Source organism: Rhipicephalus microplus, chromosome 7 (genome assembly GCF_043290135.1).
Source record: "Rhipicephalus microplus isolate Deutch F79 chromosome 7, USDA_Rmic, whole genome shotgun sequence".
NCBI lineage: Eukaryota > Metazoa > Arthropoda > Arachnida > Ixodida > Ixodidae > Rhipicephalus > Rhipicephalus microplus.
Window position 1 is genome coordinate 78,681,315 of NC_134706.1, and position 16,014 is coordinate 78,697,328.

General features: G+C 45.6%; 1 protein-coding gene across 5 annotated transcripts in view; it reads right to left on the reverse strand.

The window, feature by feature from the left end:
* Positions 1–692: 692 nt before the first annotated feature.
* LOC119183341 (uncharacterized) overlaps positions 693–16,014 on the reverse strand; it is a 210,205-nt gene continuing 194,883 nt past the window's right edge. For all 5 annotated transcript variants that reach the window (XM_075869312.1, XM_075869311.1, XM_075869313.1 and 2 more), the window contains 2 exons: positions 13,999–14,292; positions 693–13,421 (listed from right to left, as the gene is read on the reverse strand). In XM_075869312.1, the coding sequence (XP_075725427.1) occupies positions 11,622–13,421; positions 13,999–14,268 (2,070 nt within the window). In that variant the 5' untranslated portion in view covers positions 14,269–14,292 and the 3' untranslated portion in view covers positions 693–11,621. The remainder of the gene's footprint in view (positions 13,422–13,998; positions 14,293–16,014) is intronic.

Consider the following 16,014-nt stretch of genomic DNA (forward strand, 5'->3'; position numbering starts at 1 on the left):
TCGTTCCTTCTTCAAGTCTAGGCGAATTCGAGACCGTATCATTCTATGATCACTGCATCTTACCTTGCCAACCACTTCCACATCCTGCACGATTCCTGGGTGTGCAGTCATTATAAAGTCATTTCGTTCTTATTTTCGCCATCAGGGCTCCTCCATGTCCACTTGCGGTTTTCTCGTTTTCGGTAGAAGGTATTCTAACGTGCGCCTAAATCAACGGGGCACAAACAGAACTTGAGGAGCGAACGTGGTATTAGGTTGTGAATACAGCGGCCACTGTTTTATCAGATGGCACTATAGATAAAATGAGCAATATACTCAAGTGAATTCAAAAACACTCTATTGGTACCATAGGTAAAACATTATTAAATATAAATATTCGAACAGAGAACTGCGACGTAAGGTCTGAACTTGTTCATGAATCGACAAAGCGCGTGGCTGGGAATGCTAACGCCATTCACAGCAGCTACTTCGCGTTAGATACAAGCTTCTAATTATGCTTCGATTAAAGCACAGGCACCTATAATTCTATCATGTGGGATGACAACTTCTGGCGTCATTATGGTGTCGGTCGCTCCTTACTGTTGCGAATAACGGTGGCTGAAGCATCGTGCTGGTCGTTTAAGACTGTAGTGTGGTTTAGACAGTGCAGTTCCCAAAAAGTGCACAGTCGACAAAATCCAAGAAGGCACGTGTATGGAATATAAGGGTGCTTTTATTGAGCACGATCTTGGCGCACAGATATTGCTAATCGGCGTTGCATAGGTCGTATATGTCCAAGAAATGAACCACGAAACAAAGTTGTGGGAACATAACGACGCTTGCCTATAAACGCGACAAGAGTGACAGCACGACAACTCGAATAAGTGGTCGAATTGTCGAACACATTGCGGCGCAAAGCACGGCGAAGAGACGCGTCGGCGTGTCGCGTTACACTGCGATGACATCGGTGACAAACGCCCTCTGACACTCAAGATCAATCATTGCGAAACTTTAAGATTGAGAGTAGGGAAGCTATAGCATTTCAACCTTCCTTCGCATCCATACCGGAAAACAGATTGAGTTTAAAGCTAAGGTGCCGGCACTGGTGCACAGTCTACAAGCGTTGAAGCTGTACGTCAAAACTTTTGAGTTTAACTACTCGCATGTTCGATTGCTCGACATCACACCTTTACAAAACTAGCTACTGATCATAAAGTTGGCTCTGGAATAGATAAGTCGAAATTATCATAATGCAACACAAACTGAAGGTGGTAGAAACAAAATCATGTGGATTACTTAGTCCTGAATTTAATCATTACATCCGCGAGGTCGGTAGATGCATGGTGCATTAGTTTTCAACTCTTCTTTTTTTATTTCTGGCGAGTATAAGGGCCTCGCTTTAGCAGTACCGTTTCATCACTATGCGGTGATTATGTCAAGGCCAGTCTCAGATTCGTTTCGGTGGTTCTTCACTTTCAGCGTGTATGCCGAAGCACTTATGGGGCACCAGAGTTCATGATGCAATCAACGCTCATGGTTGAACATCCCGTCATATAGCACAAATCTGTAATCGTTGCACAAATGTCACGTAAGAATGCTTTCCCCACCACTGGAACAAACCTCCCGCGTCATATTTGTACTTGCACATAAACTAGGAGCCTGAAAAACAACACAAAGCTTTTCCTTAAAACGTTTGTTTTCTCACACAACAACACTTGTTTTGATGTCATCGACCGCAGAATTGATGCAGTTTGACCAATACTGGTTCTGTGAGACCACAAACAAATTGTTTCGTTAGCCATAGTTCGGTTACCACGGCTAAATTACTTATCTTGTACTGAGTAAAGGATTGACATAAAAGTTCAAGGGTGATTCTTCTTCAAATGGCGACGTCCTAGGTTCGCAACAGCCCAAACTGAAGCATTCAAATCGTGAAAAAAGATGCTTTTACAATGCCTCTAAATCTAGCTCTGTAATATGGCATAAAAACGCTTTGTCCGTGTTGTGAAAGCACGGTATCAGAAAGACAATGCAGAAGGAAAGAGTGTAAAGCAACAGGTTTTTCAACAATGTCACTTAAAAGCTTCCTTGCTTTTTGCTTCATTAAGATGTGCACATATTCATAAATATAGACGAGACATTACTTTTGGTACATGTAATTTGCTTGTAATTTATCCACAATAATTTCGTGCTTCTCCACGATAAAAAATGCTAGTCACTCTTAAAGCCATATGGATGCTACTTAAATGCATGCAGTACGCGGATGAAGATGCACTAGAGTATAATAAGCGAAACCTCAAGATTGTGACACCTTCACCTAGGAAATTCCGTGGTACGGCCCCCACAGTGCCAGGCCATGAGATTGTCAGAAAGCCATATGCTATATAGTCAGTTATAATAAATGTTTTCAATAGCCTGTTTATAAATAGTTTGGCACGCCATACATTTCATCCTGCAAACAACAGTGTCGATTAGTGCTGTATAATAAAAAGGTGCGCATCTGCGAAACACTTAGTTGTGTCACTGACACATATTGCCATTAACACGAATAAAATACATCATGGTGCCATAGTGCAGTGTTAGTACCACTAGCTGGCAAGGCTGTGCTGATGTCACCCAGGTGACGTTTGTAGCACTTTGCAGGAACGAATAAAAAAAAATGTCAAGCCTTTCTTTTTGTTGACAGTATAGAATAATGCGCGATGCCACATTTGAAGGAAATGCAGTCAACCACACACGACCACTTCAGAGCCTAGGAAACCAGAATCGAGCGAGAAAGTTAAAATTCATCTAATTAGAAGTGAAGCACAAATGAAAAAATGGCCCGTAATTAGCGTACAATAAATATCTTGCAGTTAATTTCAATATTGTTTTTAAATTGTTATTTCTTATGAACCTTGCAACCAAACATACCAGTACTGAGGTGTTACTAACTGTTACTTTCAACACATCACTATTTTCCTCGACATCCGCTAGAGAAGTCCACCTTTAATTTGGGCTCGATATCCTGCCTGAATGATAGCAATCTTACCATTAAGATGCTATCTAATGAAAGAAAAACGCATATCCTGCCTTTTCTTGCTACAAAGATAACTTTCATTAGAGACTCGGCCTTAGCCCATAATAATAAGTGTGACATCACAACTTGGTGAGGTTCGCGACAACCCGACCAGCAATCCTAGCAGACCGTGTCAAACTCACGGCAATCAGCTGTTCTTCCTGAATATCACGCTAACCTGTCCTCATAAGTCTTCAAGTATGCAGCATGAATCCAAAACGGGCAAAGCTGGGAAATTTTTATATGTATACTTTAAAACTTGAGTATTACGAAAAGCTACGATATCATGCGTTTTCCTTTTCTTGCGAAAATGCTTCGATCTGAGCCAAACACATTCGCGGTCTTAACTTCTGTTTGTTTCGTTGAACAGTTCCTATCAACTAGACATTCGAGTGGGAACTTTGTTAGAACAATTTCTTTCCCGGCATTATTTTTCAGAGAGTTTGGCGTTCTATCCTAGTTCTAGAAGAAATGCAACAACGTTTTCACGGGTGATTGTACGTGGCAGTAATACAGGGCGTCCCAAAAAAGAGCTGTCGAAATTCTGGGCACCTCTCAAAATATCCTAGGCTGTCAAAAAACGCGTTGCCTACATCCGTACTATACATATATGGGGTTTCAACTTGGATATACATACAATTTGCGCCTATATTTCCACTTAGGTTTGTAGATGAATTCGTAATAGTGTTCTAAAAAGTACCTAACTACATGGATCAGTAAATGTTACGGTGATAAATATGAAGAGTAGCGAAATATGCGGAGAGGCTCTGCAAGCGTTACGTGTATAGATGATGCTTTAGTGTTTTGCTATGTAGATGACACAGTCGGTCCACGTTACAACAAATGTGATCTGAAAATGGAAAGAAGACTGCTGGATTCTGTATGTATAAAGATGCGAAGAGAGCCTCCGGGATACGGGAAACGTCTCGCTCGCTTTACATTGTTTCACATCATAGCACTGTTTTACTGTTAGATATGGGTATTCTCGACGAGCTGTGAGTGTAGCTAGTGTTTTGACACATGGTGCTGTTTTCTTCGAGACAATTTTCGCCTTGAAGAAAACATGGCCACTGGTAAAAGCTTGGCCTACAACGACACCCCGAGTTCAAGAACATTCATGCCTTCAAGCCATTCTCTCGAACTTGTGCCTTATTTCACTGGGTGTTGATTACGTTATCAGGGTCACCACCGGTGTCATCTTAATATCCTCTAATGTGATGTGTAATCTATCTCAACCGAAAATTTTCATTTGACACATACTGCTCGTATCCATTATTACGAACACATTTGAATCATTTGTTTAATCGTATGACCATATGAGTTTATTGGATATGTGTCAAACGAGTCATACGAAATTTTTTTATGAATATATGTCTCCATTTCTCATGCTCCTTTTATACTTTCTAAAGGCTTAGCTGCCGGCATCTCCTCTTTGCATGTTATATATGACTCAATTATGACTTTACATATTTTGCTTTCCGGTGCTGCCCACTTTCTCGTCTGACAGCTTCGTCTATACCTTCCATGAGCAATGTTCAACATGCCCTTGAGGACTAACCAATGCCATGAAATGTATTATACCGTCAAAGCGAAAGCCTGTTATACAAATGCTCGTGAACGCAAACTGCCCATCATCCACCCTGTGATGCAAGATGACTGGTCGCAGAACTTGGTTACAACTAATGATCCATCAATATGCTCCCCGAGATAAATTGTAATATAGCTTTCACAAGGCTAGCTTTCCCCTTCTTGCGGATGAATACATCACATAATTGATGGATGAAAATCTTTTATTTTGATGTGTTTCGTTGATTTGTCTGTAATTTATTCTTTGACGGCAACAGCTGAATGCGTCTCTTGTGCAGTTAAGCCTCCAAACCGGCACCTTCCAAAGCTTGCTGCTTTCTTAAGATTAGCAAAAAGCACATTTGTCGGCGGTTTCGTTGCCCGTAACTACATACTTACTAATTACACTTCGTTTGGAGTCATTTCCTAAGCCTTTTAACACAATTTTACCTATACTTTTCTGACTGCAATATACTATCCAGGCTTCATAAGAGTACGTGTTCCCAACATTATTTATCTAGGTCCCATGTAGTTAAAGACCTGCCGTGCATTCACAAGTTACACTATCAGCATGCTATATATGCCAATCATTCACGTATGCAGTCACAGGCGCTATGAGTAGGCCCTAAAAAACCTTTCCTTAATTTTTGTTCAACTCTGACGGCTTAAATAAGACAAAGTTGGATGAGCCGCACCTTTTTCCCTCTTCAGTTCAAACTAAGGATTATAACTCATACGTTTTAAACATGATAGATTATAAAAAAAGAACATCTATGCTTTTCTGAGCTGCCTGTTTAGCAAAAAAAAAAAACACTCTGGTAAATAAGCGCATATATAACGCCACGATAATCGCACGAGTTCTCCTGAGGTGACCTCCTGAGTGTCCTCTCATCTACTGTGCGTCTAAGTAAAAAAGTTCGAACGGTCATCGATTTCGCATTGTCGTTCAAAGGCAAGACAGAAGCTCGATAATAGGCAGCACCGTAAACTTTCTTTGCTGTGGGAAGCCTGGCGAGCCCACTGACAACCTCTGCCTGGGGCCATTGCATCCTCGTATCTCTCCGGTTTGGCCAAAGGAGAATGGTATTTACGGCAGCCTACAATGCTCGCTCAAACTGGGCAGCGGAGGCTTGTTTCGCTTTTCTACTTCCTCTTGCAAAAGATGAAGATTCGGCCTTCCTTCTAGAAGGTCATTTATCAAAAGCATTGTTTTTTTTTCGACAAGTGCAGGGTGAAGCCGATATCTCTCGCCAGCATTCGTTAGCTTCCACAACTGAAGAACGTTAACGTGGACTTGAAAGCATCGATTGCTCTTGACTGCTGAAAAAACAAATATACTACAGCCTCATAAAAGATGGGTCGCTTCCTCGCGACAACAGTCAATGCCGCGCTGTGTTGAAAATGGCTTAAGAGTTTGACTTCTTACGGCCAACGTGTTCTTATTCTGTGAACAACAAACACATGCTGAGACAGCGATTTACGCAGCTGTTCACTGTTAAAAAGAGTTCCTCCAAGCCGGAGCAACCACACGGCGCCACCACCGGCTAACGGGTGAACTGGTCTCGCGCAGGCGCAGTGAACCAAGAGGGCGGTGCTCTTGCGTCGTGCGAACGGTTTGCGCCGTGACGTTTCCAAGCTCAGCAGCAGACTTCAGAGAACAACGAAAAGAGCATCACTGACAGCGCGCACTGCGCCTGCGCGAAATTTGTCGCACCCGCCGTACGGCGGTGGTGGTGTCAGTACGGTGTCTGGAATAGGGCCCCACGATGGTGGCATTCCTTCGTTCTTTTATCGTGCAAGAAACGCTGACACTGAGGCACCCTGAGTTTGAATATGTAGTATACGTGACCGGCTTTCTAGGCTAGAATAGCGTTGGATGATAGTCCCGTGCTCCGATGTTTCCTTATAAAGTGGACCACTGTGGGCGTTTCTTTACATCACACACCGAATCACCGTGCTTAGGAGAAACCTTACTTTGTGGACCAGCATTCCTCAAGTTTAAACTCGAAGCTCGATGTTACCCGCATGCTCTATGCTGTGAAGTGAGCGATTTTCTCCGTTAATTACGGACCTCGAGGCCAGAAATACGGTACTCTGTTTACTACCTTCCTGACTACGGGTCTGCATTTATCCATCGCGTGTTATACAAAAAACACCCCCTTATGAACAAGATCGCAAGCTCTGTTTTCTGCATCACAGCACACACAGTTGTTTATACGGGATGATGGCAAGATGCTTTTTCAGTCATTGCGCACTGACCCGGAGCACGAAATGCGGCACTCTGTTTGTTAGCATTCGGAAAGCAATACCCCACACATGCTAAACGACAGAGGACGCATTATAAAAGCACTCACTTGTAAAACACGCAGACGCCCTTGCTTGAGAACTTCGGCTAACGAAATAAAGCATATTGCCAACAGGAAACGCTTGCCTTATCTCAATGTCATATATTCACAAGAAAATATTGCAATGCAAACAATCTTAGTGTAGATCTAGCGTGATAACAGACGTGTCATACATTTTGTTGCTCTAATAGGGTAATCCACAGTCGCACGAATTTCGCGCCACTACTACACTAAATTTAATTGATTAACATCCTGTGCTTGCGATCTTATCGGCTTAAAAACACAACTAAACGTGTTCGAATGTTTGTACAAATGCGCACTCAAATAGAATAAATACTTTTCCCGGAATGCGATTTGAATATCGAAAAAACTCACAAACGAATGAGCCTGCCCACATCCTTGTGCTAAGGATCCCGATCTGTAGTAGAAACAATTAATATTGTGTAACACTCGGTGGCTTCAAAGAAATGCTCATAAAAGTAGCTTGGCACGGCTGGCCAAAAAGAGCGTCAATAATTCGTGTTTTTTTTCTCACCAACGACCATCATTACTTCACTGAAACGCTCCATCATACGGAACGTTTCAGTAGAGATGTAGCTACGCACTCGAATTACAGCCACCTCAATTTTTGGAAGTAATCAATGAAGGAAATTCTATTCCAAGGACGACTCCGTAGTCATTTCACTACTTCTGTGTAGCTGTGAGTGCCCAACTCAGCGGAATTACATTACTGCAAGCTTCGAATAGGTGACCCGTTGGGAGTATTTCATGGGAAGCTCCGACACCCAAGGTCAAATACAAGCGGTGGTTCATTACCCACTGCGTTCGTTATTTACCAAACGTTTTTCGCTTCGTACTTCGCTGGAGGTGCACTCAGGTCTTTGAACGAGATTTTCCTTTCGTATAGCTTTCCGCTAGATGGCACGCTGCAGCCACCGGCGAACCCTTTCGGCTAATTCACTTTCATGCCGAATAATGTCACCCTGCGAGTTCTCAGCGGTGGAACAGGGCCCGATGAGGTAAACGACACACCAGAAACGCATCAAGAACACACACCACATGGCTCTGCGCGGCGACCATGTCTCAGTTCTAACTACTAGTCGAACGTTGAACGCATTGTTTAAAGAGAAACAGTATCCTCACCGAGAAACTGATGCATCATAGCGGTATTACTAGCTTGCAAGCAGTGAACACGTGTACGTTGCGGTCACTTGACACTAAGAAAGACCCAAAGCTTGCAGCATTTTTCTAGCGCATTTCAGTAAAGGTTAAGAAGAGGAGGCACAATCTCTACAGATGCTAAGTTCGGTTCCGGTTACTCACGAGGCAATGTGGTCAATGAGGTGTGTAGAGTGTCCCTTGTTGAACAAACTATTTATCCTATACAACACGCTCTATAGTCATGAACACATCAAGGATTTGTCAAAGACGGTTGCTTGTGCTTTGAGCAGTAACGGGAAACCCTGATGATGCCGGGTAACAGTGGTTTTAAGGCGTTGAGGGCACCCAAGAACTGTGCCAGAAAAAAAACACACAATGATGAAGAGACTTCCACTGTTGGAAAAACAAAACAATAACATAACAAGAACAGTGTTTCGTTACGACTCTTCACTGGGCTCCTATTTCAGTGTGTGTTTTCTGCGTCACTTCTAGGTGACGGCACGTGACGACACAGCAGAGACCAACTTCGTTTTCACGCTGCTGCTAGTTTAAACAAATGTTCACGGAAATGTCTATGCGAAATTAAATTAGCAGGTGAGCCTTGGCAAGACATGGCTGCGTCGGCGCTGCACAACGGGATAAGGGTCGCGTGATTGCGTTATATCGACGTCTGCTGCTACCGTCCCTTCGCCACACCGTAATAGACGTCAAAGCTTCGCGCCAAAGCGCATCGTTACAACACACAACTCGGAAACAAAAACGATGGCGAAGTTCCGACATGCACAATGGGACAGATTCACAAGAAACGCAAATCTGTAAATCGCAAAACAAATTCAACAATCTATCTCCTAAAGAGGCACATTCACTCGTTAGAGAAAGTGTGAAAAAATGGCGACGCTGCACGAGGATTCCTCACCGCAAATGGGATAACTGGTGGGATCCGCGCTCCTCTGCCTATTGAGAAAACACAAAACACTCCTAACTGCTGATTCCTGTCAGCGTATAAATAAAAAGTCAAGATTACACATGAGGAACCGACAATAGTCGTAACTAGAGTGTACTAGAATGGGGGAGTGGGTCCACTGTGGCCGGCGGCAAGCGGTGCGGGTGAAGCAAAAACGGCGGAAAATTTGGTGGCGCTGCAGTAGCCTTCTCCTGAAGTGACGTCAGTTTCGGCGGGAGCGTGCGAGTCGTGCGGCGGTTCGGGCCGCACGACGCGCTGGCGGGGACGCTGAGCGCTCGATGTTGTCGTCTGCTCGACGCGCCGTCGTCTGTTCGATGCACCGTCGTTCGTGCGCTGTTTTCACAATTTGTCTCCTGGTTCTTTTTTTACACATTATTAGAGACAAAAACAAGTGACATGAAATAAAATGTATGCTTTTTTTCGTGAACGCGTTGGTTTGTATTTCCCTTTGAGCAAAGCCGTCTGGACAAAGAATACGCGGCAGACGGCACGTTTGCGTGCGCAGATATGTGTCTGCTGGTTGCATAACGGAGCGTTCCAAGCTGCTTCAAAAGATTAGAGGATGAGCACGTCTAGGCGTAGAAATTACTGTTGTGTCGTAGGCTGCCAAACCGGATACAGCAGAGTTAAAAACCAGCCCAAGCTCTCACTCTTTGGAGTCTAAATTTGCACCAAACGCAAACTTACTTATATATCCCAGTTATATTGACATTTTTAAAAGCATCGCAGTTAATGCTCATATTACACTTTCGATGCGTACGTTTTCGCAAAAGCCAAATTCAACTTACGCTCTTGATTGTAAACAATTACCGTGGAAATCACGGTACTTGCGTGCGTGACTACCTATACGAGCAGGGCGTTTCGCAATATAAACATTTAGATTTTGTTGAACTGGCGCGGAAGCACGGTGCGACGCCGTTCACGGCCACGCACGCACGAACGAAGCAACAACGCTGCGAGACTGCGCCAGACGCGCGAGCAGCACGCGAACCGCGCGAACTATCAGACTACCCACCCGTCGCGAACCGCGTGGCAAAGGGGACTTGTAACCATGGCAACCACGGCTAAGTCTTCAGGTGAAGGCGATGGTAGCGCCACCTGGATTTTCCGAAAAAAACGCCTCAGCGTGGAGCCTTCAGTGGACCCACTCCCCCATTCTAGTACACTCTAGTCGTAACTATGTTCGAAATCGCCAGCGATCGCAGAACCAAAGGACTACAATGTCATTCCTTGAGACATCTCACGCACGGACACACACGCACGCAAACGCGTGATGCGTTGCACTGCACTGCACTCCACTCCACTCTTGGAGGCACCAGTCCAGAGATGAAGCTCAGATTTCTTAACAGCCTTGCGAGGTGAATCTTCCGGCAGAACTGTTCAGATAGAGTCCACCGGTGAAGTCTGTAGTCAAGTGTATATTTTGTAAGTGCGAAAAAAAAACTTTGTTGACATATAACCGCTTTCTTCACTTCTTCACGGCGGTACACTTCAACGCTATGAGCAGGATCCTTCACTTTACGGACTTTTCCACGAACCATTGCCCTAGTGAATTCAGGATTAAAGTTTCAACAAGTGTTGGACCCCAGCACTTGAGATGTATTCATCTACAAAACCTCCTTATATAAGGTAAATGGTCGTAACGCTAAACAACGAATTGTTGCTTCAAATATTAAAAAACTATGCCACCTGGAAGAATTATTGTTACAAGCTATTTCTCCAATAAAACTTGTTTTATTCCGACTTTAGCGAGCACATAGCAACGCGCTTGGTAACCTAGCTTTAAGTTATACGCTCGTTCTAAGAAAAGCTTTGACGGTAGCAGGACGTCAAATTTTTGAAACGCTTACAAGTCAATGATGACGTGCATAAGGGCTGTTTTAATCCTGCCCACGGAAGTGCTTGTAGAAAATTATTACATATTCTACATTTGTGCTGAACGTAATCTGTGGAGCAACCGGTAATCGCTTTGTCCAGTACCACCTTAGTGTGTAGCTGTTTCGTGATCACATTTATATGTTCCTCTTTGAACAGGCATGGAAGCGACAAAACTACACGTAACTTGCGTTCAGTTTTGCGACGCTAAAAGTATATCATTCGATAAGTTAAGTGTTTGCACATGGAAGGGTTCGCGCAGGCTTTGCGTTTTCTAAAGCTGCACTGCAACACACAGCATTGCACTGAAACCTCCTTAGAAAACACCCCATGAAGTGAAGCTGCCCTCAAGAATTTACTTACGCCGAGGTAGCTGATTCAGTGATGACTGAAAATGACTGAACACAACTTACTAAACAGGTGATAGGCAAATTAGTAGGGGAACTAACCACTCACGCCAGGCGCTATTGCAGTCTGCCCCACACAAGACAGGTTAATGTTAAATCGAGAACACTGCGAACAAAGACGAACAAGATGAACAATGTAACACACTGTTCAAAATTAATCAGCGAAACAATAATTAATTGGCTGTTTAGGTTGCCGAAGCACGGCGCCATATTTCCTAAGAACCAAGTACACCACACTATAGAGTGACCATGTCGAGGCCAAATCACTAATTTTCAATGCAGTAGCAATACTTCCTCAACGTCTGATGCTCAATGCAAGACGACTGGCGTCCGTATTTGTTGATGCGGCTGACGTCGTCGAAGACGACCAGTCTCTGGTCCTCCTGCACGAGGAGCAGACCCTCCAACATGGCGTCGCTGGGGTGCACGACCACCGTCACGCGGATCCTGCGTACGCTGGCCGAGTGACGGTCCACATCGCCAGTAGAGTTATGGCCAACCGTATTGGCCAGGCTAGAAGACTCGGTCACGCGCGTCGGTGAAGACAGCGGGCTCCCAACATTGCTAAACACCTCTCGGGCGTCTTGAATCTTGCGAATGGTGAGGTGAGCGCATCGGTATGAACCGTTCCCTAGACCGACATCGAGAAGGTTGTTCACCTTGTCGACGAGCGCCAGCGCCGCCTTTTCCACGATCTTATTAGAAAGTTCAATGGGTTCCTCGGCATCGCATGAGCAGTACTGTTCCGGAATCTTTGCGAGATCGCATGAACGACTCAGAGGTATATCGCGAAAGAGGCTTATGCCAAAGTCTGATCTCGGTTTGGCGGTCAATCTTCCATGCCTTCCCAGTGACAGAATGTCAATGAATGTCTCGTACGTGTCGTAAGGCGTCGTTAGACGACCAGCGTTAAGCTGCAGCGCCTTCAACAGAGATTTCGAGGTTACTGTTGTCGGCTCCACAAGTGAACTGGGTGAAGATCTGGAGTGACTGATCATACTGCCGTGGTGCGTCCTTGAGTAACGCTTGAGCCATGACGAACTTGAAGGTGGCCTCACGGCGAAGAAAGGAAGCCGCTCCTCTAGCCTACCAACGAAGGTCTCACGAATAGAGTCGAACCTGTGACCGTGGTCAGAAAGGAAGAAGAGGAACGTGTTTTCCAGATGACCTCGGTCCCGTAGTTCTGTTAGAAACTGCAAGATATCCTCGTCAGCCGCTGCGACCTGCTGCATGTACTCGTGGCTGATCTCGACGAGAAACGAGAATGCAAAGTAGGGCCGCGACCCGTTGTTTACTTCGATGAACCGTCGCACGTAGTCTATCTGCAGCTTGTGCTTGGGAACGTTGCCGTAGCAAAGGTTCGAGCTTGTTTTCATCAAGAATGAGCTTTCCATGGCGAGACAGTAAGGGCGAAAGTAAAAATCAGTCGGCGGGTCCCTGAAACCACGCGCGAGATAATTGAACACTCCATACTCAGGGAAGTCTTCGGCGAAAAGTGTCAGGTAGCCGCCGTGTTTGAAGTCATCCCAGATAAACCGGACGTCATCGAAGGTATCACCGTTCATTCCTGGATGCTTCAGTTGCGTGTAGGCCTCCATGCCAGTGAGCAGTGCTACCAGGTTAGGAAAGGTGTTGTCGCCCACCTTGTTCATTCCACGAAAGACGACCGAGCCCAGAACTTCGGTGAGGAAGGTGTACGTCTTTGGCAGCAACCGCATCATCGACAACCTCGATATCGAATCGAGGCCAAACACCAGAACATTTGGCCGATTCTGTGCTTCGGGTGTCGGCGACGTCATCATGGACTTTGGAATTCGCAGTACCGCGTGGACGTTGGAGTAGACGGGTATCTCGAAGTAATTCCGGCACGAGACGTAAACCACGTCGTGCTGAAGTGGAATTCCATCGCGCGTGAAAGGCACCGGGTCTCCGTAATTCACTCGGTCGTCACCGTCTCGTTCGGCAGGGGTATACGTGCATCGCAGCGACTCGAGCTTGTACCCAGAGCTTTGGTTGAAGCGCAAGTTGCCTCGGATGTCCACGAACGTAAGCCACGGTTGACGAACCTAGGAACGAAAAACCAAACGCATTTTAAGAACGATGAAGCAGATCTACCAGCGTTTTCTAATTAAGGCTGAACAGATGCTTCGATGAAGCAGTTAATCAAATGTTTTAAAGCTTTTCATTGTTTGAACGCTACCGAAAGCTCTTAATGTTTACTGACATGACAGTGCTCGTGTGCGGGGGTGAGTGAGGGACGCTGCCAAAAAAAAGTCGCTTCACGAGTCAACAAAAAAAAGTAAGATTATGTTCTTATGTGTGAATAGCCATTGAATATCTATCTCTGTGTAAGTCCCTGTCTATCTTCCACCTCTCTGAGTACCCTTTATTCTTGCTCTTATGCAGACGGCCATTGATCAATGATAACCGGCAGCTCGGAAGCTGCAGTTTGCCTCTCGCCTTCCCCCCAAAGTTTAAACCTTTGTTGAAATAAACCGCTTATTGCTTTTCAACCAGCTATCTCTCGATTGCCACTCTCAGCAAAGTGGCTGCTTGTGTACTTGTGGATGTAGGATGTTGAAATATTTGGAGTGTTTCTCTCCCTCTCTCGCACGTATATGCATGTACGCAAACGCCTCTCACCTTGCACTGTATGGGCACTGTACGCTTGAGGTGTGGCCACACGCTTGGGTGAAGTGGGTGAACCACGGGCAGCGAGCACAGCTGGCGGGGGTCGCGTGGTTCTTGGACAACCGGGTCGTACGTCCAGAACGGGTGACGCGTCAACTCCACTGGCGGCGAGGACGAGTAGTCGACGCCAGAGGGCCACGGCGGCGCACCCAGCAGCACCAGGGTAGCCATGGCAGCCAGAAGAAGCCAGCCGAATAGCTGCAGGCTCCGTCGACGCCGCATGGTGGAGAATCACGGCGCCCAGACCTGCGACAAACAAAAAAATAGAAAAGATGTCTGTCATATACGAAAGCATAAAATGCGCAAATCGATTCGCCGACAGCTCTTTTTAATGAGCAGTTCAAACGCAATAATGCGACAGCAACAAAGAGGAATGCCATACAAAGTAAAGTAAGCAGCTACCACTTGTACGACACCGGCTGACGCAAACCGAAAAAAAATGCCCCCACCTCCCCGAAGGGAATTGTGAGAAAATGCGAATCCATTGCGTAGCGTCTATGACGGCGTTTTGTGCCGGAGAACCCAGCTTCAAAAGAATATTGTTTCTTTTTTTCTCTTACACTCTGCAGCCGATAGCGCTGTCCACCGCAAGTGGCGTTTTTCTATCGCGATAAACGCTGATTGCGTTTCCAGCACTAGTAGCTAGCGTACACGGTTAAATATACTACGAAGTGAACAAAACAAACAGCGTTCTCCTCTCGGCGTAGGCGTTTCATAGCGGCGTCTCGAGTACGAATTTCCGGATGTTCTTGAGAGGCGCCCAACCAGCGAACGGTCTAGAGTGAGGCGCAGTGGACGGGAAAGTGGGGCGCCGGGAGCAGCGAGAGCGAACAGCGAGAGAAGGATAGGCGAATAACTGCACCCACCCTTTTCTACATTCTCTCGCACCACGTGCTCCAGTTGCCAGGGGCGAGGATAAGCGCGCACGCGCCCGAAGCTTTTGCTATGGAAGAGAGAGCGCCGTGGATGCCAGGGACAACGCCGGATGCCTGACATAGCCAGACTATGAAATAAATCCGCATTTAATACACTGGTATCACGAATTATGACCGCTCTTAAAGTGAAGCTGCTTTCGCGGTGTTTTTCTTCTGAATCAAATTAGGCGATGAGAAAACAGCATGCACTATGGTGTGGGAAGATTCGAAGCATTTGCTTTAGCACATATATTATTTGTTGTTCGAACATGGACTACCACTGACGTTGTAGCTATTTCTGGGCCTTCCTCTCTCGCGCTCAGCTCGAATGTGCGCAACAGCTGGGGCGCAACTTCGTCTTTCCCAAATGCCTAAGGCTCGCCGTAAAAGTACGAGGCGTGTAACGGTCTTAGTCACGATAGCACGATAGTACACACGCCGGCGCACGCGACGGTGCCCATTTGATCAAATTTCGCAGTTGCTGTCCTTGCGACGCAGACCGCGTACCGGCACCCCTTCATGCTGCTTCCAGCGTGTTTCAACTGTGTTTGAGCCGTACCCGTCTGCAGCCTCCGCCACCTATCCCTCGCACATAGTATGACGAATGGGGTTATGTAATAAGTTTGTACTTTATATGGAAGATGGCGGTAACGGTCGCGGTTACAGCGAATATGCGCCTTGCGCATTGATATGATTGGTATCGAAATAAAGTATACTTTTTGATGCCACCATGTACGTTGTTTTGGGTCGAGCCTCGATACACGGTATATCAATTGCTAGGGGTTATGATTGGAATTAGTCATGTATGAAAAATGTCCCATGCATTGCTAGTAAAAACTCATACTTATAACATTCTTTGTTCGTTGCTTCTTAGGCCACCTGTGCACGTTGTCATTCCTATGGTCACAAGATGGCACAGTAGTTGCATTTGACTTTTTTGTTTTCATTTTACCCTATTTTTACCTTTAGAGAAATTCGTCCCTAAGTGACTGTACTGATGGGGACAATGGCTAAGCAACGTGATCACTACATTACAAATGCATAAATAGTACGA